Here is a 21,452-nt window from a genome sequence, read left to right on the forward strand (position 1 = left end):
ACCCAGTTTAGCTTGATTATTGGAGGCAGCCCGACCTTCCCCAACCATCAGTGAGCAACAGGAGAGGCATGAAAACCTGCGGAAAACAACACCTCCAATACAGGCTGGTTGAGTTGTAAATTAAATGCTAAAATTTTTGCGAGGCTCCAGGCACACAGCCAGTACGTAAACAGCCACTGCGCTAAAACCAAAGCAAGAATACAAGAACTTACGTTCCCATACATGAGCTAGAACAGAGCCCCTACAAAGGAAGTACGGCGGGTTCCACTGTTGCCTGAAAGGAGGACCGATCTGCGAGACCCCTCGCACTCACCTTCTGCGGGCTCAGTACCGGAACTGCCGAAGCCCGGCGCGCGCAGCGAATTAAGTGCGGGGTCTAGAATGGGGGCGGGACTTCCTTTCCCAACGCGCACACGTGCGTGAGCGCAAGCCCCTCCCCGGAACTGCGGTGAACGCTGCCGAGGAGTGCTGGTGCAGCCGAGTCTGAGGCGGTTAGTCGGCGTCCGTACACGGTGAGTACCGAGGCCGGATCCAGAGCGGGGCTGGGGCCGGCCCCGGCACCTGAGAGGAGCTGGAGGCGGCCTCCCAGCGCGGGGCTCTCCAGGCCGTTGGGTTCTCGGGACCAGAGAGGGCGGCCGCCGGCCTCGTCAAGCGGCCTGGCCGACCCTGCGCCGCGGGCCCCTCGGTTTCTCTGCTTCGTGAGCAGGTTCGTGCCTGACGCGAGGCGCCAGCTGCGGGCGTCTGGCCGGGCGCCAGGAGGAGGGACCCCGCCCGCTTGCTCTGCGGGTCGCAGTCCGCGTCCTCGCCCCCATGTGCCGCCCCCATGTGCCTCCCCCCTTCCCCCCGTCGTTGATCCGGGTTGCTTGTGATCGCGGCGGAGCCGATGCTGGGGGTGAACCTTCGTTGCGCTCTGGCTTGCTTTGCCGTCGGGGCGCCATGCTGAGCGGTTCCGGACGTGCGTCACCTTTTTGTCTTCGCGTGACGTTCCAAAGAGACACAGATCCTCATCATCCCCATCTTCCAGACGAGGAACTGAGGCTCACAGTGATTAATACGTGCACCCAGACCCAGAGCTGGCCAGTGACGGGTCCAGATTTGAACCAAGGCTTCCCTTTGTCTTTCCACAGGATCTGTTTTTCTCGGCCTTTCTGAAAAGGGAGAACGTGGCTCGATTTCAAGTCTGACGACTTGTACATAGATCACTTGTTTTTAAATCACTTAAAAGGTAATGAAAAAGCTGGTTGGGTTTTAGGCCATTTGGCAAAGGCCAGAGTGGTGGCAAAGGCACGCATCTGCTCTCTTGGGGCAAAGGCTTGAGAAGGAAGAAGGCTCTGTGCACTCTTAATAAAGCTGTCCCCCTCACCCACCCTCCAGCGACCCCCTCGCAGATTCTTATTCAGCCTTCAGAATGTCTTGGGTGTGGCAGGCTTCACCCTCCATGCTTTACATAATGTTATTTATTGCAGAGAACATTTTGTGACTTAGCTAGTAAACCCCTCCCCCCTTTTTAAAATATGAGAACACTGAGGTTCAGAGAGGATTAAGCAGGACCTGCCAAGGGCACACAAGCAGTCAGTATTGGATCTGGAATCCAAACCAGATCTAGCTCATATGTCTTTGCTACACCTCCTGTGTCCCCTCTGTTGCAGGCCAAGCTGCCCACTATGCGGGTACATTTCTTTCCTTCTTTGATCTTCTCTAGCTGGCAGCATCAGCGTTAGAGCCATCTTTGTGTCTTCACTTCTTTGCAGGGCCTGATACTCTATAGGCTGCTTACAAAATATTTGTTGCCTCAGAACCCTGTGCTTCTCAGCTGCCAATCTAATGGAACATTTCTCTCCTTTTCAGCAACCATGAAGTTGAAAGAGAAAAAATCGAGGCCAAAGCCACCAAACTATGGCAGAATTCAGAGGAAGGGCATCAAAGTTGTGGGAAAATGGAAGCAGGTGAAGATTGACCCAAATGTGTTTGCAGGCGGACAGATGGATGACTTGGTGTGCTTTGAGGAACTGACGGATTATCAGTTGGTCTCCTCTGCGGAGAGTTCCTCCAGTCTCTTCTCAAAGGAGGAGCCCAAGAAGAGAAAGGCACAAGCTGTTTCAGAAGGAGAGGAGGAAGGAGAGTCTACCTCCTCAAAGAAAAAGATGAAGTTGAAGAAGAGTAAAGATGTGGAAACTGAAGGAACCAGTGCCCAGAAAGTGTTTGAGGGCAAGGATACTGAGCCAGGGCCCCAGGGAGATGGCACAATTTGTCCTGATCCAGAGGTAGGGGAGATGGCATCAGAAAGCCCGGCCCAGACGGTTCCAAAAAAGAAGAACAAGAAAGGGAAAAAAAAATCAGAGCCTTCCCAGGGTACTACTCCAAAGGTGCCCAAAAAAGCAAAGACCTGGATGCCTGAAATGCATGATCACAAGGCAGATGTATCAGCTTGGAAAGATCTGTTTGTACCCAAGCCAGTTCTCCGAGCGCTCAGCTTTCTAGGCTTCTCTGCCCCCACACCAGTCCAAGCTCTGACCTTGGCACCTGCCATTCGTGACAAACTGGACATCCTTGGGGCTGCTGAGACAGGTAAGGGCATCCTTATCTGGAGGCCAGGGCAAGATTGCTTCTGGATTGAGCTTGTGGCTGCTAACAGGCTGGTTGGCTGGGAGAAGGGAATGTTGGGAGCATGACCACAAAAGCACTGTTGAGTGAAGGTTTTTAGAAGTCGGCTAGCTCTGGGTTGAAATAGGCCACTTCCTGATTGGTGCCCTAGGCAGATCACTTTATTTCTCTGAGCCCTGTAGACCCTGTTATAAAATGGAGATAGACAACTGCAGTACCTACTTCTTTTGCTATGTGGGTTAAATGTAAGTGCCTACTAAATTTATACATTTACACAATAGTAAACCAGTAACAAAAAACAATAGTAAACTAAAATTTACACAGTGCATTGTAAGTGATTTGCAAATGGTAGTTTTTTTCCAGGTCTTGAGCCTTTTCTGAATGGCTCAGGGGTAAAGTAGGGCTAAGATCAGCCCTCTGGAGAGGGAGATCTTCATCAGTGTAAGGAAGAAGTGTCTCATTCGCAAGAGTTGTCCAAAGATAAAAAGGGCTGCATTGGGAGTTGGTGGGTTTATTGGCATCGGAAGGATTTGAGTTTGTGATAACTATTGGGTGGATTTTGTAGGCAGACTTGGGCAGGAGGTGACTGTTGGCACTAGGCATTGTTTAAAGACCCCCCATTCCTTGGGCCATCTGAGACTTTGTGAAGCGATGACAGGTAGACTCCCCCTGGGGAGACTAAACTACTGATGGGGGAAAGGAGCAAAAATACACGCCCGGAGCTGTCAGTCTAACCTGACCAGAAACAACCAAGAGAAATATATCTGTAATGTGAGCCACGTATGTAACGTAAAATTTCCGAGGAACCATGTTAAAAAAGGTTCTTAAAAAGTAAAAATTAATTTTAACAATATATTTAACCAATTACATAGCATATTTCAGTATGCAATGAATGTAAAATTATTGAGATATTTTACATTCTTATTTCTATACTGTTTTCAGACTCTGATGTGTATTTTCAGCTTGCCGCCCGTCTCAGTTTAGAGTAACCACATTTTAAGTGCTTGACAGCTGTATGTGGCTAGTAGCTACTATATTGTATGGCATAGAACTGTAACCGAAAGTGGGGGCCAGCTGCTCACCGCTCAAAAGCCAATAAAGAGGCCAGGTTGGTGAAAGGAAAGTTTGCTTCATTTTGGATGCCAGCAATGGAGGCGGGGGTTGTGTGTGGGGGTGCTCCTGTCTGAAAGCCGACCCCCCCGCCAACCAGTGGGCAAGAGCTTTTATAGTTGGGGGGGGGGGCACATGCAGAAACAGCACAGTCAGCTGTTGACAGTCACCTTGAAATGGGTCATTGGTGGGCTGACTAGCATCATCTTCATTGTTTTAAGTACAGTTAATCTTCAGTTCCAGGGTCGGTTTGTTTCCATTTTCTTGAGGCCAGTTCTCAGAATGGTGGCTTATGTCATGGCTACAATCTGGTCATCATGTAGTTAACTTTTTCCACCTGGTGGGCATTTTATCTGTAGATAAACAGAGGGTATCTACAAGACAGCTCACAGGATATGGCTGAGAATATTATCTATAGCCCTTGAGAAGGAACTAAAGGTCCTTAGCTATGCTTATTGACTAAACTATTATTATTTAGTCTTGTTGGACTGCTTTCCTTTGCTTCTGCATTTTCTCACTTCTCTGATTAAACTTATTCTTTGGCTGAAGTTTTTCCACAGACAAAAGGCAGGCAGAGGACATGGGTGGGAAGGACCATAGAGTCCTGATCCATTTCAGAGCTAGACCATGTAGACCAGCAGTCCCCAACCTTTTTGGCACCAGGGACCGGTTTTGTGGAAGACAGTTTTTCCATGGAAGGGGGGGGTGGTTGGTGGTTTCAGGATGATTCAAGTGCATTACATTTATTGTGCACTTTATTTCTATTATTGTTAGTTACATTGTAATATATAATGAAATAATCATACAGTTCACTATAATGTTGACAGGAGGCCGAGCTCAGGGAGTAATCTGAGCGATGGGGAGCTGTAAATACAGCTGTAAATACAGATGAAGCTTCGCTAACTCGCTGCTCACCTCCTGCTGTGCAGCCTGGTCCTGCTGTGCAGCCTGGTTCCTAAGGGGCCACAGACCGCTACCGGTCCGTGGCCTGGGGGCTGGGGACCCCTGATCTAGACACTTTGTGCCTTGGATTTCTGGAAGAGTGGTCAGGAAACTTGAGGTGAGGTCCTGTATAAGAGTCATAAAGATGGAAGAGGGAGGAAAGCCCAGGAAAGGGGGATGGAGGTAACAGTAATAGCTTAGAACATTTATTTAACATTTAAAATACGTCACGCCCCATGTTACATGCATGAACTCAGTTTCTCAAAACCACCCTGAAGTAGGTTCCGGTATTATTCCCATCTTACTGAAGAGGAAACTCAGCCTCACAGAGGGTAGACAGTGTCCCTAAAACTGTCCCATTGAAAAGTGGTAGTGCTTGTATAGTTCTAGACTAGGTCTATGTGCTGTTGAGCATTCTGCTACACTGCTTCGGTATGTGCAGCGAGGCCTGGAAGTCTGTTTCTGGAAGGCAGAGGAGAGATGTGAGCCACTTTGGCTAGAGATTGACATTTGGATTTATACCACAGCTCCTCTCAGGCTATTTCTATGGAATGCTGTGAATCCACAGGTCCAAGCCTCAAAGACTTTTGGGGCTGTGGGCAAACTGCTGCCAGTGCAGATAATGAATATATATCCATCATCCCCAAAAGACGTTTGGGCCCCTTAATAATCCCTCCTTCCCTAGGCTCCCCTCCTTGTTCATCCCCAGGTAACCTCTGTTAGTCTTTCTGTCGCTCTAAATTAGTTTGCATTTTCCAGGATTTTAAAATGGAATCATACAATATGTATTTTGGGGAGGGAGAGTGTCTGCTCTTTAACTCAGCATACTTTGAGATTCAGCCATGTTATTGCAAATACCAATGGTTCATTTCTTTTTATTGATGAGTAGTATTCCACTGTATGGATATAGTGCAGTTTGTTTATCTATTGATGGATAGTTCTGTTCTTTCTAGTTTTTGGCATTTACAAGTAAAACTATCAGAAATATTGGTGTAAAAGTCTTTGTATGGATATATGCTTTGATTTCTGTTGGGTAAATACTTAAGTGTGGAATGGCTAGGTCTTATGGTAAATGTAACTTTTTAGGAGTTTTCCAAAGTGATTGTACCATTTTACATAATCACCAGGTTATGAGAGTTCAGATTGGTCCATGTCCTTGCCAGTACTTGGTTTGGTCAGTCTTTAATTTGATTTAGACTTTAAAAATTTTAGTGATATTTCCTTGTGGCTTTCATTGGTATTTCCCTAGTGACTCCTTGAGCAGTATCTTTTCGAGTGCCTAATTGTATCCATATTATCTTCTGTGGTGGTGTCTGTTTAGTTCTTTTTAGTTGGGTTGTGGTTTTCCTACTATTGAATTCATAATATATTCTGGATACACCTCCTTTATCATATACGTGATGTGCATTTTGTTCTCCCAGTCTGTGGCTTATTTCTTCATTCTCTTTACAGTGTCTTTTGAAGAGCAAGAGTTACTTATTTTGATGAAGTTTAAATGAATCACTTTTTCTTTTACAGATGTGCTTACCTAAGAATCCTTTGCCTAACACAAGATCACAAAGATTTTCTCCTGTGTTTTCTTCTAGAAGTGTTAATACTTTTAGGTTCTGTGTTTCAGTCTGATCCTTCCTGTGTTAACTTTATGGGGAGAAATACAGATCAAAGGTTTTGTTTTGTTTTGCATGTGGCTATCTAATTATTCCAGCACCGTTTGTTGAAAAACTACTCTTTCTCCACTGAATTGCCTTTGCATCTTTTTTGAAAATCAGTGACCATACAGGTGTGGGTCTACATCTGGAGTCTTTTCTTTTCCATTGATCTATTTGTCTATCTTTACTGTTTTCCCAATACCTCACTATGTTGGATACAGTAGCTTTAGAATAAGTCTTAAAATCAGGTAGTATAAGTCCTCCAATTTTGTTCTTTACGAAAGTTATCTTGGCTGTTCTAGGCCCTTGGCATTTCAAAGTGAATTTTAGAGTCAGTTTTTCCATTTCTAAAAAAAAGTCAGCTGGTATTTGAATTGGGATTACATTGGTTATAGAGCCAACTGAGGACATGACATCTGGACAATATCGAATCTTCCAGTCCATGAATGTGGTATAGCTCTCCATTATTTTAGGTCTTCAGTTTTTCTTAGCAGCGCTTTGTAGTTTTTAATGTGTGCGCATCTATTAGATTTATCCTTAAATATTTCATATTTTTGATGCTTTTGTAAATGGTAATTTAAGATTTCCTATTTCTGATGCTAATAAATAGAAATCTGCATATTTGTATATTGATCTTGTATCCTGCAACTTGGTACCATCAACTAGTTTCTTGAAGATTACATAGGATTTTCTTCAAAGATGATTATTCATCCAGTCTGGATGCCTTTTGTTTATTTTTGTCTTATTTATTGCACTGGCTAAAACTCCAGCACAATTGGGACTGAAGTGGTATAGTGGGCATCATTGCTTGGTTCCCGATCTTTGGGGAAAGATTTTCAGTGTTTCATCATTAAGTGTGATGTTAGCAGTAGGCTTTTTCCTATTTGTCCTCTATCAGGTTGAGAAAATTCTCTTCTGTTTCCAGTTTGCAGAAAGATTTTTATCAGGAATCGTTACTGTATTTTTTTAAACGCCTCTTTTGCATGTATTGAGATATACTTTTTTTTCATTTTCAGTTTGTTGATAATGGTGATAAACTGAACTTAGTCGCAGTGTATTATTTGTACATTGTTGAATTTGATTTGCTAAAATTTTGTTGATGGTTTTTGAATTTCTGTTAATGGGATATTGGTTTGTAGTTTTGTCTTCTTGTAATGTTTTTGACTGGTTTTGGAATCAGAGTAATGCAGGCCTCAGAGTGAGTTGAAGTATTCCCTTCAATTTTCTGAAAGAGTGTGTATAGAATTGGCATTTTTCTTAAGTATTTGGTAGAACTCATCTGTGCTTGCACTTTTCTTTATAGGATGGTTTTTAATTATGAACTTAATTACTGTACCATATTAGAAATATTTTTATTTTTTCTTGAGTGATAGTTTTCTACTTGCAGTTCAGTTAGTTTTTTTTTTGTGAATGTTGAAACCCTGTTATTTGATGCATAAATGTTTAGGACTGTTGTATCCTCTAAATGAGTTCACTTTTTTCATTAAGAAATGGCCCTCTTTTTCCCTGAAGTATTCTGTGTTCTAAAATCTCCTTTGTCAGGTTATTAATGTAGCTTTTTCAGCTTTATTTTGATTAATGTTAGCATGGTGTATCTTTTTCCATACTTGTACTTTTGTCCTATTTATATCTTTATATTCAAAGTGAGTTTTTTATAGGCAGCATATAATTGGGTCTTGCTGTTTAATCTAACTATCTTGTCTTTTAATTGTGTTGAGGTCATTTACGTTTCACCTGGTTATTCATAATGGTTGGGTTTTAATCTGTTTTGCTATTTGTTTTCTATTTCTCCCAGCTATTCGTTATTCCTTTGTTCCTCTTCTACCTTCTTTTGGATTGAATATTTGTGATACCATTTTATCTTTTTTATTGTCTTATTAGCTGTAACTCTTTGTTATGTCCTTTTGGAGGTTGCTTTTGGGTTCTCAGATGATGTCTTCAGTATATCATACTCTACCTTCAAGTGATAATATACTACTTTATATATAGTACAAGAACGTTACAAGAGTATATTTCCATTTTTTTCTTTGCTTTGTGCTTTTTGTTTTATACTTTATATGTGTTAGAAATCCCCGAACACATTGTCATTATTTTTGCTTTAAATAGTCAATTATTTTTTAAAGAAGTTTTAATAAGAAAAAGACTTTTTATATTTATCCATGTCGCCATTTCTGGCGCTCTTCATTCCTTCGTGTTGATCCAGAGCTTCAGCCAATATCATGTTTTCTTCTACATGAAAGACTTCCTTTAATATTTCTTGTATACCAGGTCTGCTGATGATAAATTCTTTCAGCTTTTGTATACCTACAAAAGTCTGTATTTTGCATTTTGTTTTGAAAGAGATTTTTGCTAAGTGTAGAGTTGTAGATTGTCAGATTTTTTTCCCCAGGTCTTCAGATAAAGATGTCATTGCACTGTTTTGTAACGTTTGTTGTTTCTGATGAAAAGTGCTGTTTTTCTTCTCTGAAGGTTTATGAGTGAGTTTGATTTCTTTCTTTTTTTTTTTTTTTTTTTTTTGTTATAGTTCTTGCTTATAGTACCTCGTTCCTGAGAGATGCTCATTTTCCTCTGAAAATTATCTGTGAGAGTTCTTTGAGGTCTGTGATAAAAGTTTCTTCATACAGAGATCACTTATTTACTTGTGCTTGGGGCAGTTTAATTTTGGAACCACTTTAAATTCTTAGCTTGAAGTGGTTTGTTTTGTTTGTTTGTTTCTGTCCACACAGATGGTGTGAATACTTGGGCTGCATATACATTCAAAGGCTAGTTTGAAAATGTTCAAGCATAGACAAAAGTTTTAAAATTTTCTCGAAAACTAATAAAATTTTCTTTTACTCCCACCTTCCCTACCAGAGAAAGGTTTTGGGAAAGTATTATACAGATTTTCTATTCCTCACCCTTCAATTTTGTGTTCCTTCACAACAGCAACAAACACACACACACACACACACACACACAACTTGCCCATCTCTTTAGGGTTTCATTGTTTGGACATTTGTCTGTAGTTTATTGGTGACCTCAGCCCGCAATGCCAGTCTGTCAGATTTTCCTCAGACTCCTAATTACAGGTGCCCTCTGGTTGCAGTGCATACCTGTGTAGGGTAGAAGGAGCTTTGGATTGGTCAATGTGGCACTTGGCTATTTCAGGGTCCCTTATTCCGTGTAAAGGATAGAATCTCAGGCAAAAAGTATGTACATCTGTTGATTCACACTGTTTTTGTTTTTTTTTTGTTCTGCTTCTAAGGAAGTGGGAAAACTCTTGCCTTTGCCATTCCAATGATTCATGCAGTGCTGCAGTGGCAGGTGAAGAAGAAGCCTAGCCCAGCTCTAAGTAACACAGGAGCACCACTTGGGGAGACCAGTAATAAGGCTGGAGTTGAGACAGGATCACCAGGCAGGGCTGGAACTGAGTCTGGAGCTTTGCCTGTTGAGATTGGAATTGAGGGTGAAGCACTGCCCAGTGAGGCTGGCGCGAAGGCTAGAGCACCACCCAGCCAGGCAAGAGCCAAGATTGGAGCTGCAGTCTCAAACCAGGTGCTGCCCTCCTGTGATGATGATGATGATGACGATGCCGGTGAAGGACCTTCTTCCCTGGTCAGGGAGACGCCCATTCCCAAACAGGATGAACACAAGGAGGAAAAGCTTGATGAAGAGCAGACTAGAAAGTTAAAACAAGAATTGGGTGGCAAAATCGCACATCCAAGGCGTCCTCTGCTTGGACTCGTTCTGACTCCCACTCGAGAGCTAGCCGTTCAAGTCAAACAACACATTGATGCTGTGGCCAAGTTTACAAGTGAGGTTTAATTCCGTTTAATAAATGTTGCCTGAAAGGATTCCAGTAGCTGGGGTGGTAGAGGTGAATCAGCTGTGCCCGCCCTCTAGAGGAAACCTTTCTCTTCTGCCAGAGAATTAATCCCGACAGAAAAACTGTTTGAGTGACACATTCTTTATTCTCCCAGGGATAACACATAACTAATGCTATTCTAGCTGCATAGGAAATTAGTTAACTTATTGGATACAGTAGATACTTGGAGCAGTGTTTGGCAAACCACTGTTTGGGTTTTTGTGGGGGGGTTTTTGTAAATAAAGTGCTGCCACACCCACTTATTTACATATGTCTATGGTCACTTTTGCATCACCAATGCAGAGTGTAATAGAGGTAGTAATTGTACAGAGACCATTTAGCCCACAGGGCTAAAAATGTTTACTGTTGGAAAAGTTTGCTGACTCTTGCCTTAGGGCATTAGAACTTAACTTTTTCAGGGAATTCTTTGGGAAAGGCTGCAGAGTCGGGGTTTCAATTTTATAGTAAAAGGAGCAGTTACTTATCAAGCTCTGACTGTGTATTACAAGGCACTTTACTAAGCGTTTTGCTTGCATGACCCTTTGTGTTCCTTCCATACTGGCTACCTTGCGAAGTCCTCCATTAGAGAGGAGAAGAGAACACTAGCCATCAGAGGAGATTCAGTTTAATTTTAATTGAGGGGCCTGGGCAGGAACTCCTAGGGGAGGTGTGTCACAGCTACAAGTTACATCTTTGCCAGCACTGTGGTGCACCACTGCTCATTTTTTCCAGAGCTTTGGATGTCACCATCCCTGCATTCAAATCCAGCCCTACTGGTATGGTTGGAGGGGAAAGAGTAGAAAAAAATGAGGTTGGGGAAATAGTCAGGGCCTAGATCATAGAAGACCTGGTAAGCCCTCTAGCAATGGCATCAACAGGGCAGGCCAGCTCTTAGCACTGCCCTGGAGAGGGGAGCTGTGCTGGTGACTGGCAGCCTTTACTAATCTGGGGGCACCTGTGTCAGCATTGGAAGAAATAAGCAATCAGTCTGAATAACAGTGCCCCTTATGTTTTGTGTACCATAGGCATTAAAACTGCTCTTTTGGTTGGTGGAATGTCCACACAGAAACAGCAGAGGATGCTGAACCGCCAGCCTGAGCTTGTGATTGCCACTCCAGGCCGGCTGTGGGAGCTAGTTAAAGAAAAGCACCCTCATTTGAGCGACCTTCGGCAGCTCAGGTGAGAAACCAGTACCTCCCCTTTTCCCCCACCCCCTGTTCTGAAGTGGACCTCAGGTGACATGGTACAGTGTGCAATGCCTTCTCCCTGTTACAGAGTGCCATGGTATGGTACCAGCCAGACTTGGGCCTTTAGAAAACCCAGCATGTGTGAGGGAGATTAGTTGAGGGCCCTGGGGGTGGTGGGGTGGTAGAGTATGCCGTGGATGACTCCTCTTACCTGCTACTAACCAGGTGATGTGGGTCTGTCTGGATCTGTAGGTGCCTGGTGGTCGATGAGGCTGACCGCATGGTTGAGAAAGGCCATTTTGCTGAACTCTCACAGCTGCTAGAGATGCTCAGTGATGCCCAGTACAACCCAAAGAGACAGACACTTGTTTTTTCGGCCACGCTGACCCTGGTACATCAAGCTCCTGCTCGAATCCTTCACAAGAAGCACGCTAAGAAAATCGACAAAACTGCCAAACTTGACCTCCTCATGCAGAAGATTGGCATGAGGGGCAAGCCCAAGGTCATCGACCTTACGAGAAAGGAGGCCACGGTAGAGACACTGACAGAGACCAAGATCCATTGTGAGGCTGATGAGAAAGACCTATATCTGTACTACTTCCTGATGCAGTATCCAGGCCGCACCTTAGTGTTTGCCAACAGTATCTCCTGCATCAGACGCCTCTCTGGGCTCCTCAAAGCCCTGGATGTCATGCCGCTGACCCTGCATGCCTGCATGCACCAGAAGCAGAGGCTCAGAAACCTGGAGCAGTTTGCCCATCTGCAGGAGTAAGTCAGGCCTGTTCACAGATTAGCCATTGGGTCTAGGTAGCCAGGACGGCGAGAAGCTACCTTCTCTCATGGGAGCCTTCGGTAGAAGGTAGCTTTTTTTTTTTTTTTTTTTTTTGCACAGCGTGAGGCAGGCTCACTCTCATCTAGTACATTTGGTTGCTGGTAACGCCCAACAGAAACTTCTTTAATAATGAGTAATGGTGACAATAATACCTATTATTATTGAACACTTAATAATAGATTAAGTATTGTGCTTGTATTTTAGATACATTATTACATTACATTCATTCACTTCTAACATCCTTGAGAAGAAGAATAGAGTCATGGTTAACAGCACAGACTGGAAGCAGACTGCTTGAGATCAAATCCTGGCTGTGTCACTTCTAGCTGGTCAGATTACTTCTTTGTGTTTCAGTTTTCTCATAATCAGTATAATAATAGAAGTTATGGCAGAGGATTGCTCTGAGGAGTAAGTAAATTTATGCATCTGAAGTGTTCGGAACAGTGCTTGGCACATGGTATGAACTTGCTAAGTGTTAGCTTTAATACTTACCACTTGTCATTATTCTTATTTTATAGATTAAAAAAGTAAGGTTTAGAAAGGCACATAAGCTTGCCCAGGGTTTCTCAGCTTGCGAGTGGTAGAGCTGGGCCTCAGACCAGCCTGTCATACTGCAGAGCTTATGCTGTCATGTCCTTCTGCTTTGGGGCCAGACTGATGGTCAGGCAGGCAGCATGGTGCAGATTGTCAAAGTGAGGGCCTGGGAAGCTGGGCTTTAAATTGGCTTCTGCCCACATTGTTTTGTCAGGTTACTGGTTACAGATGAGTTTCGAGAACAAGTGGTTCACTTCCTTCTGAATGTTAGTAAGTAGAGTTAGTGGTTCATTGGATCAGGAGTTGGCAAGCTATAGCCCATGGGCCAGATCTGGCTTGTTGCCTGTTTTTATAAGTAAAGTTTTATCGGAACACAGCGAGGCCTATTTATGTATCGTCTATAGCTGTTTTTGTGCTATAATGGCGGAGTTGAGTAATTTCAACAGACGTCGCCCACGAAGCCAACAATAGTTTACTCTGTGGCCCTTTACAGAAAGTTTGCTGACCTTGACTTAGAACGGTGGTTTAATATTTTACGAACTTCAGTTTGCATCATATTCCACAGCACTATCTCAGAGATGCAGGAAGTGGGGACCGTGAAGGGCCTAAGATCTTTAGTTTTTAAGACACACCTCAGGTGCTTTTGACTCCCCTCAAACTACACCTACATTAAGAAACATCACCTGGGCTTCCCGGGTGGCACAGTTGTTGAGAGTCCGCCTGCCGATACAAGGTACACGAGTTCGTGCCCCGGTCCGGGAAGATCCCACATGCCGCGGAGCGGCTGGGCCCGTGAGCCATGACTGCTGAGTCTGCGCGTCCGGGGCCTGTGCTCCGCAACGGGAGAGGCCACAACAGTGAGAGGCCCGCGTACCGCAAAAAAAAAAAAAAAAAAGAAAAAAGAAACATCACCCAGTACGTATTCTTGAGTGCTTGCTGTGAACCTGGCACTGTTCTAGGGGCTGGTAATAGAATAGTGAGTAGTGCAAAGTCCCTGCTCTCATGGAGTTTACATCCCAGGGGAGGGAGGTAATAAACTGAAAAGTAAGTATACAGTTCGTCAAGTGGTGCTAAGTGCTAAGAAGTAAAGTTGTATAGGGAGTTGTGCAGACTGTGGGTGTGTGGTCTGGGAGGCTTTTCTCGTAAGGTGAGGTTTGAGCAGAGAGAGGAAGAAAGTAAGAAAATGTGAATATCTGAGAAAGACCTTTATGGCCTTAGGTGCACTAAGTGCACAGACTGGGAGGTAAGAGCAGGTTTCGCATGTTTGAGGAAGAGCGAGGAGAGCAAGGACGCCTGTGTGACTGGAGGGAATTAAGTGGGCGGGTGATAGGAGATGCGGTCACCGACCTAGAGTATGGCCCCATTTAATGCACTTGAGGTAGTCTTTATTATTGCAGAGAGTGGCTTGTCGATTGCAGCCAGTGAAACCTGGGTTTGGATCCTGGCTCCACAACTAAATAGCCGTATATACCTTGGGAAGTTAATCTCTCTGAGCCTCAGCTTCTTTATCTGTCAAAGGGAGATATGTAATAGTATTGTCTCGTAGAGTGTTTGTAAGGATTGTCGTGTTTAGATTACTCAGTTGGTGTTAAGAATTTGATTAATGTCAGCCGTTAGTTGTTATTAATGAGCTTTCTGTCTCCACCACAGTTGTGTTCTCCTGGCGACAGATGTGGCAGCTCGGGGCCTGGATATTCCTAAAGTCCAGCATGTCATCCATTACCAGGTAGGGACATCAGGGAATTTGTAGGCATCTCCCAACATTGAGTGGGGAATTTTTAAAGCAAGTGTTGAGGGAGGGAGGAAGGGGAGGGAGGAGGAGTTGTTGGTCCCAAGGCCTCATGCAACAGAGAACACCACGAGCATCTGGTGACCAACTGGCTGCTGCCACTTTTGGAACACGTGGTGAGTTATTCTCCAGAACCTCTTGACACTGTCTGATGTCAAATATCAGATAGCCCCTTTCTTTTTGACTTGGGCAGACTACTTAATGTTGGCAGGTTAGAGTCTTAGTTTCTTCCATGAAATGAGCATAATAAGTTTAGCATGTAAAATGATTACCCTGCTTGTAGAGAAATAAAAGAGTGTGGTAATTAAGTCCTGCCTGGGCTTAAATCCCAGCTGTGTAACCTTGAGCAAGTTATTTAGTCTCTCTGTGCCTCAGTTTTTTCATTTGTTAAATGGCAGTTATTACAGTATCGACTTCTTAAGTTCTTATTAAGGTGAAATAAGTTATTATGTGTGAGGAGTTTCGAAAGCCAGGTGGCACTTCCTGAATGTTAGCTGCTGTTGATACCGACATTAATATCAGCGCGTGTACCTAGTAAAGATTAGCATAGGGTGGCGGTTAGGCATATGGGCTCCAGAACCACACTTCTATCATTTGAATGCTTCTTGGCTGCTGCTTAGTGGGTTAGCTCTCAGCATGTTACTTAGTATCTCTGGTTTCAATGTATGTCATCATTTGTAAATTGGGAGTAATACTACCTACGCCATAGGGTTATCACAGAATTAAATGAGCTAATGCTGACGGATTGCCTAGCGAGTATAAGTACTCAATAAATGGGAGCTGTTCTGGCACGATTATCTCCCCTTTAAATCCTTCATGCTTTTAACCGTCTTTGAGGGCGCCAATTCAGTTTAGCAAATCTTTATTCTTCCTCTTTGGGGGAAAGAGTCTGGGTCAGTCTCCAGGAAATATCCAGATGAACAAAATACCGTTCTAGCCCCTAAGAAGTATCACATCCACCAGAGGACATGAGATGACCATACCCGTAATTTAAGGCAGAAGGTATTAGAAAGTTGCAAAACAAAATCGGAGAGAGAGATAACTGCTAGTTTGGGAGGTTAGGAGGTTGGAAAGTGCTTTCTAAAAGATGCTTGGCATTTAAGGATGGAGAGGATTTGGGCATGTAGAGGTAGAGAAGGAAGGAGGAGAAGGAGGAAACGTGGAAGTGGGCAGTTGACAGGGAGTGAGAAGAAGGGGTTGTATTTAGAAGAGGAGAGTGGAGAAGGGCATCATTTCCAGCACCATATGAGCCACTGACAGTCGTGGTTGGAGCACCGCATTGGAAGAGATGCTGAGCGTTACCGGGGCTCAGTGGAGTAGACTGTTCGTGATTAGTGGTGTGTGCCATGGGTGTGTGAAGGGAGGGATTGTCAGCTCCCATGCCACATACATCCAGTTTTTATTGGAGTAGAGGCAGCATAGCCCAGGCGTTAGCATGGTCTTCGGAGCTGGACTGCTTCATTTCGAATCCGGGCTCCACCATTTAGTTGGTTAACTTAGGGGAAATTGCTTAACATCTGTGTGTTTCGGTTTCCCGGTCTATAATATGGATAATCGTGAAAGCATCTATTTCATGTTATTGTTGTTGAGGGATAAATGGGGTAGTAATACATGCAGAGTGCTCAGAATTGCCTGGCACATTGTAATTATTTAATAAATGTTGGTTATGATTACCATCATCAATCATCCATGCAGAGTTAATGAAGAACCATTAGAGTTTCTTTGGGTAGAGGGGTTATGATGGTCAGAGCTTTGACTCAGGAAGATGACACTGGCGGCTCTGGGTTGGGTCAGGGGGGCGGTGGCAGGACTGGAGACCAAATAAGAAGTGACTGCCATTGCCAGTTGAATGGTCATGAGGACCTGAACCAGGGCAGGGGGCATGGGAGGGCAGAGCCTGCACAGTGAATGGGCTAAACCTGGGGACAGTTTGGATGTGGGACTTAGGGAGAAGGGCTGGATCTGTCCACAGCGCTGGAGAGGTTTCTAGCTGCCTGGCTGAGAGGGAAGAGGGTCCAGCCTTGGGTTGTTGGCCTTGAGGGGAAGAGCAGTGCTTGGTGATAGCCACGATGACCTCCCAGTTCCTCCTTTGGCAGGTCCCTCGTACCTCGGAGATTTATGTCCACCGAAGCGGTCGAACTGCTCGTGCCACCAGTGAAGGCCTCAGCCTGATGCTGGTTGGGCCTGAGGATGTGATCAACTTTAAGAAGATCTACAAAACCCTTAAGAAAGATGAGGACATCCCGCTGTTCCCTGTGCAGACAAAGTACATGGATGCAGTCAAGGTAAAAAGAAAAGTTAGAAGCCCAGTGCTAAGGAGGGGAGGGACTGCGCTACTCCCTCACTTTGCTATGAGATTCTTGCAGTACCACCCTCGGAACCTAATTAGTAGTTCCACCAATAGCTAAGCAGGGAGATTTGTTTTAAAAAAAAAAAAAAGAAAGAAAGAAAGAAAAGAAAGAAATGGGTTGGGGGGCACTGCGTCTGGCAGAAGGGAGGATAGGCTGAGTGGCCAGAGTGCAAGGAGTTTTCTTAATGAACCCTTCCTTCGCTCCGCCCCTGGAACCTCCACCATCGCCCGCTCCCCCGCCCCGTGGACAAGGGCAGTGCGTGGCTGTCTGGACATGCCATTGGATGGAGGGTTGTAGGGAAGTGAGGTCAGTGTGTTGTGCTGAGGCAGAAGCTAAAGGTTTGTCACATCCCTGAAGCAGATGCCTGTAATTCCTACCTTCAGGGGTTTATTTTTAACTCAATAAACATTCACTGAGTGGGTGCTGCTTATTATTGGCTGCAGCGTGTCAGGCACCAAAGCAGGGTGGGTTCTCTTCCATAGAAATCCACTGGCTCGTGAGGCAGGTTGAGTCCAGGCTGAAGTTCAGGTACAAATGGAGCACTGTGGACTGGTGGGTATATGGTAACATTGGTAGGAGATTGAGTTTCCTCCAAGCCTCCTGCAGGCAGAGATGTGAAGGGGTAAAGAAGGGATGGAGTTCCAGGAATTGGGGGAGCAAAAAGCAAGGAATGGTTCAAGCTCTGCTGGCTCCTCTGGCTCAAAAGGACTGTTAGCTGTGGGGAATATGGTGGGAGGGGAGATGGAGCGGCGGAGAATGCAGAGAGGATTTGGAGCCACCCTGGCTTCCCGTGGCTCTTGTCCCCCACATCACAAGATCTTTCCCATTTTCCTGGTGTATCCTGTCGCTGCAGTCTGAACCCAGAACCCAGGAGAAGGAGAACTGAAGTGTTTTTGGCAGAGGACAGTGTGGAAGAGGGGGATGGCAGTTCTGAGACAGTTCTGTGTTGTCCCTGTTAGTGAGAGCGGGGCCCTAACTGAAGGCTCTCGGGGTGTCTCCAGGTCTCAGCTCAGCTGTGGAAGCCAGCTGCGGTGTCTGGGGAAACAGCTCCCTTTGACACGTGTAGGTCAGGAGTGTGACTGAGGTGGGCTGCCAAGAAGAGGGGCTATTTGGGAATAGGTTTGGAAAGCCGGCTATTGGGGTTTGTGTGTGCACGCTCAAAAGTAGCAGTTGCCCTCTGTGCTTTAATCAGGAACCAAAGCAAATGCATTTTGATGGGAGCTGAGGTGCATCTCACTGAACACTGAACTCAAGAGCTTTTTTAAAAACACAACTTAAATGAGACTTTTCTTCCCAGAGCCCTGAATCCACTGTCAGATGAATACTTTCTGTTCCCTTCCCCTAGGAGCGAATCCGTTTAGCTCGACAGATTGAAAAAGCTGAGTATCACAACTTTCAGGCTTGTCTGCACAACTCTTGGATTGAGCAGGCAGCGGCTGCCCTTGAGATTGAGCTGGAAGAAGAAATGTATAAGGGTAAGGGACAAGATGGACTTGAGGGAGGGTTCATTCAGCTTTTATCTTTCGTTTTTCCCTTCAACTTCTGTCTGTTGGAACCTCCCCACCACCAGGGGTCCTATCAGAACCGGCAAGATGCCTTTTCCTTCTTCGTGACAGGCCCTAATCTCAGATGAGCCCAAAGGCCTCAGCCTCTGCCTCCTTCGGTCATCGTTAGTCTGGAGCCTGTAGCTCCATCCCCGTGTGGAGAGGCAGTGGGGCACAGTGATGCCCGGGCGGGCTCTGTGGCCAGACTGCACGTGTTTGCCTGCTGCCTCATCCCTTACTAGCTGTGTGGCCAGGTCAGGGTACGTAACCTCTGTGTTGTGCCTAGGCTGTCCTCATTTATAAAACGCAGGTCATACAGTACCTACCTGCCTCAGAGGGTTGCAAAGATGGCTTGAGTTAATGAGTATAAAATGCTTATAACAGTGCCTGGCAAATAGAAAGTATTGGGTACATTTTAAGTTATTAATTATTGTCACCTGTCTTCCAAGCTGACAAAGCACTTCTGTCATCATCTCATTTGATCTTCTCCAGTCTCATGATGTAAACAGAGCAGGAATTGTTATACATTTGGGAACTAGAGGCTCACAGAAGCGATTTGTGCAGGGAAGCAGCTCCAGCACCAGGTGTTGACTGAGGCCCTGCTCGGAAACCATGCTAGAGACTAAGGATTCGGGGATGAATCTGTGTGGTCCTTGCTCTGGGAAAGCTCCTGACTCTAAGAAGTGGTAGAACCACATCTAGAACTAACACCAGAATTAGGTCCAGTGCTCTTTCCACCCCCCAGGTGGGCAGCTCAGCTGAGGTGTTGGCCTCTCGGTGCCAAAGCCAGCAAATTCAGAGGCAGGCTTCACTGCTGTCTGCTCACCATGGAAGCCAGGAGCCCGGTCACTCGGCTCGATGACAGTCAGTGGTCCTCCTGGTAGCTCAGGCTTGGGGCTAGGGCTGTGATGTGAGGCCCTGGCTTCCCTTCCTGAGGCCAGGCTGGCATGGAGCCCTCTGGCCATGTCCACCTCTGCAGGTGCAGTTACAGCGCTGGCAGGGAGATGCAGGGGAGCTGGGCTACGTAGGTGGCTTTCACTGTCTCCTGAGGGGTCTGTAGCCATCCAGTCACCAAATTCCAGGCGACCAGCGGGTGGGTCATAGGAAGAAAAGTGATCTTCAGGTCAGGAGACTGGGGTACTAATCTCAATTTGGCAGCTAGGTCACAGAAGGCTCCGTGACCTTTGGCAAGTGACCTGGATTTCCTCAACTGTAAAATAAAGATAATTCCTGTCTTAGAGGGGTTTTTGGAGGAGTAAAGGACAGAGTGGCCCTGAGCAGTTCTCCTAAACTGTGTTGGAAGTTAGCCAACACTCGTTTCTGCAGAGAGCTTTCCTCCCCAAGAGTCCCAAAACATTTCTCATCGCAAGTATTATCCATCAAGGGACACAGAATGCTCCTACAAGTCATAGTAAACATGATCTATTTTGATTTGTGTTTCAAGGAGGAAAAGCTGACCAGCAAGAAGAGCGTCGGCGACAAAAGCAGATGAAAGTCCTGAAGAAGGAGCTGCGCCATTTACTGTCCCAACCATTGTTTAAAGATGACCTGAAAACCAAGTATCCCACTCAGTCTGGCAAGCTGCCCGAGCTCGTGTCCGCCCCAAGAAATGGTGAGTCCGCGCTCAGCTGCCTCTTCAAACAGAAGAAGAAGAAGAAGCAGCAGCCGCTGGAAGAGCAGCAGCAGGGACAGCCGGAGCCAAGCACGAGTGCAGACTAACCGCCCCCAGGCCAGGGTCCGCTGGCGACCGCGCGTCGCGTCTGCGGTCTCTGGTCGTGCGGAAAACCTCCGCGCCTTCGACTCCGCTCCGCTGTCAGCCCCGGTTACGAAAATCTCCCTTCTTCCACACCACCTCCCATAGCAGGAGAGACCTCATGCAGATCTGTGTTGTTTCACAGTAAGAATTCTACGTAGCAGCTTATATGTTTCTGCATTCCAGGGTTTACAGGCTTCTTGTATGGTTAACTTGATTTCCTCAATTAAAAACAATGGTCAGAAGCAGTGCATTTTCTTGAGTTTTTAGCCAGGACACGGGAGACACTGTCATAGTCCTCTGGCTGCAGGATGCACGCGGGGTGCATCTCACTCCGCCGCACGCACGGTGTGGATAGAGCGAGAGGCTGGTGAGCTTCACAGATCACTGTAAAGTCACTTCTGCCTGGGTCCCCCAGGTGTGTTCCTGTTTTTCTCCACAGCAGAATCCTAACAGCTCCTTAGCTCTACCTCACAGCTGCTGTCTTGTCTTAGCCTTGCTGGGAGGTGGGCAGGGAGGAGATTGCCGTCTCCGGCTTCCAAGAGAACACGGCTCCTGTGACATCACAGAGCCACGTGCGGGGCAAGCCAGGAGCAGTCCGCTGAGTCTAGCTGTGGGGCACCTGGGATCTGGCCCTGGCCCGTCCCTCCAGCCTCGTCTCTCTGCTCCTCCTTCCTCTGTGTGACGGAGCTCGTTGCTGCCCACGGTCTCATGCCCCCATCCTTTTGCCCTGAGCCTCTGTCCACGCTTTTCCTTGGCCTGTTTGCCTTTTCCTGCCCCCGAGACCCAGGAGGTGATGTGTTCCTCTCGTGAGCTCCCACAGCGCCCAGGCTCAGCCTCTTCACAGCACTTGCCACGCTGGTCTCCGGCACCCTGCTGAGCTCCCTGCGAGCAGAAGCTGCTTATTACTCCTGGCAGTCCTTGCGCTTACATCAGGGCCTGGTGGAAATATGTGCTGAGGGAACCCGAGACCTCCCGGTGCCACCACAGCTTCCTCTGGCTCAGCCTGGGTGAGTAGCCACAGTCACAGGAGAACCACTGCTTTCTGCACAGCTAAGTCTGGGCTTCTAAACAGACGTTCCCTTGGCCTCATGGTTGGCGGCTGTGTTCCCTCGGTCCCTGTGGGCAACTGCAACAGGGTTGTTGGCCTGAAGTCAGATTCGGGTATCACTGAGTGTTGGTTAGGTACTTCTATCTACTTCGATTGTCACGTGGTTTTCCGTCAAGGCCCTGGGACGTAAGTCTTAGTACCCTTTCTTGCAGTTGAGAAGGCTCACTGTGAGTGGCCAAGACTTGCTCAGGGTCGCACGGCA

General features: G+C 46.1%; 2 protein-coding genes across 12 annotated transcripts in view; one reads left to right on the top strand and one right to left on the bottom strand.

Annotated features, from left to right (window-relative positions):
* The window catches only part of LOC131752112 (interferon alpha-inducible protein 27-like protein 2), a 16,166-nt gene extending 15,425 nt beyond the window's left edge, over positions 1-741 (bottom strand). The window contains exon 1 of one of the 3 annotated variants that reach the window (XM_067027836.1): positions 314-741. Coding sequence is in view for 1 of the 3 variants with exons in the window: in XM_059056143.2 (XP_058912126.1) it covers positions 213-220 (8 nt within the window). In the remaining 2 variants the exon portion in view is untranslated. Of the gene's footprint in view, positions 1-212 lie in introns of all 3 variants that reach the window. The other 2 variants (XM_059056143.2, XM_067027837.1) reach the window with 2 other exon arrangements.
* Positions 246-20,384, top strand: DDX24 (DEAD-box helicase 24). 9 transcript variants are annotated; one of them, XM_059056137.2, is made up of 10 exons: positions 395-512; positions 1,128-1,225; positions 1,849-2,568; positions 9,550-10,098; positions 11,175-11,328; positions 11,589-12,104; positions 14,353-14,428; positions 16,588-16,776; positions 18,188-18,317; positions 19,831-20,384. In XM_059056137.2, the coding sequence occupies exons 3-10, from the start codon at positions 1,854-1,856 to the stop codon at positions 20,103-20,105; spliced, it is 2,604 nt and encodes an 867-aa protein (XP_058912120.1). In that variant the 5' UTR covers positions 395-512; positions 1,128-1,225; positions 1,849-1,853; the 3' UTR covers positions 20,106-20,384. The 9 variants fall into 9 exon arrangements, with proteins under 9 accessions (XP_058912123.1, XP_058912120.1, XP_066883932.1 ...); XM_059056138.2 differs by having other exon boundaries at positions 489-706; XM_059056140.2 differs by lacking the exon at positions 1,128-1,225 and having other exon boundaries at positions 246-512.
* Positions 20,385-21,452: the final 1,068 nt, after the last annotated feature.

The sequence above is a fragment of the Kogia breviceps genome, chromosome 3, assembly GCF_026419965.1.
Source record: "Kogia breviceps isolate mKogBre1 chromosome 3, mKogBre1 haplotype 1, whole genome shotgun sequence".
Lineage (NCBI taxonomy): Eukaryota > Metazoa > Chordata > Mammalia > Artiodactyla > Physeteridae > Kogia > Kogia breviceps.

Coding starts and splice junctions, on each gene's coding strand:
- DDX24 (XM_059056140.2), top strand. CDS start 1,854: ATGAAGTTGAAAGAGAAAAAATCGAGGCCAAAGCCACCAAACTATGGC. Junction 2,569..9,549: donor CCTTGGGGCTGCTGAGACAG/GTAAGGGCATCC, acceptor TCTGCTTCTAAG/GAAGTGGGAAAACTCTTGCC. Junction 12,105..14,352: donor CAGTTTGCCCATCTGCAGGA/GTAAGTCAGGCC, acceptor TCTCCACCACAG/TTGTGTTCTCCTGGCGACAG.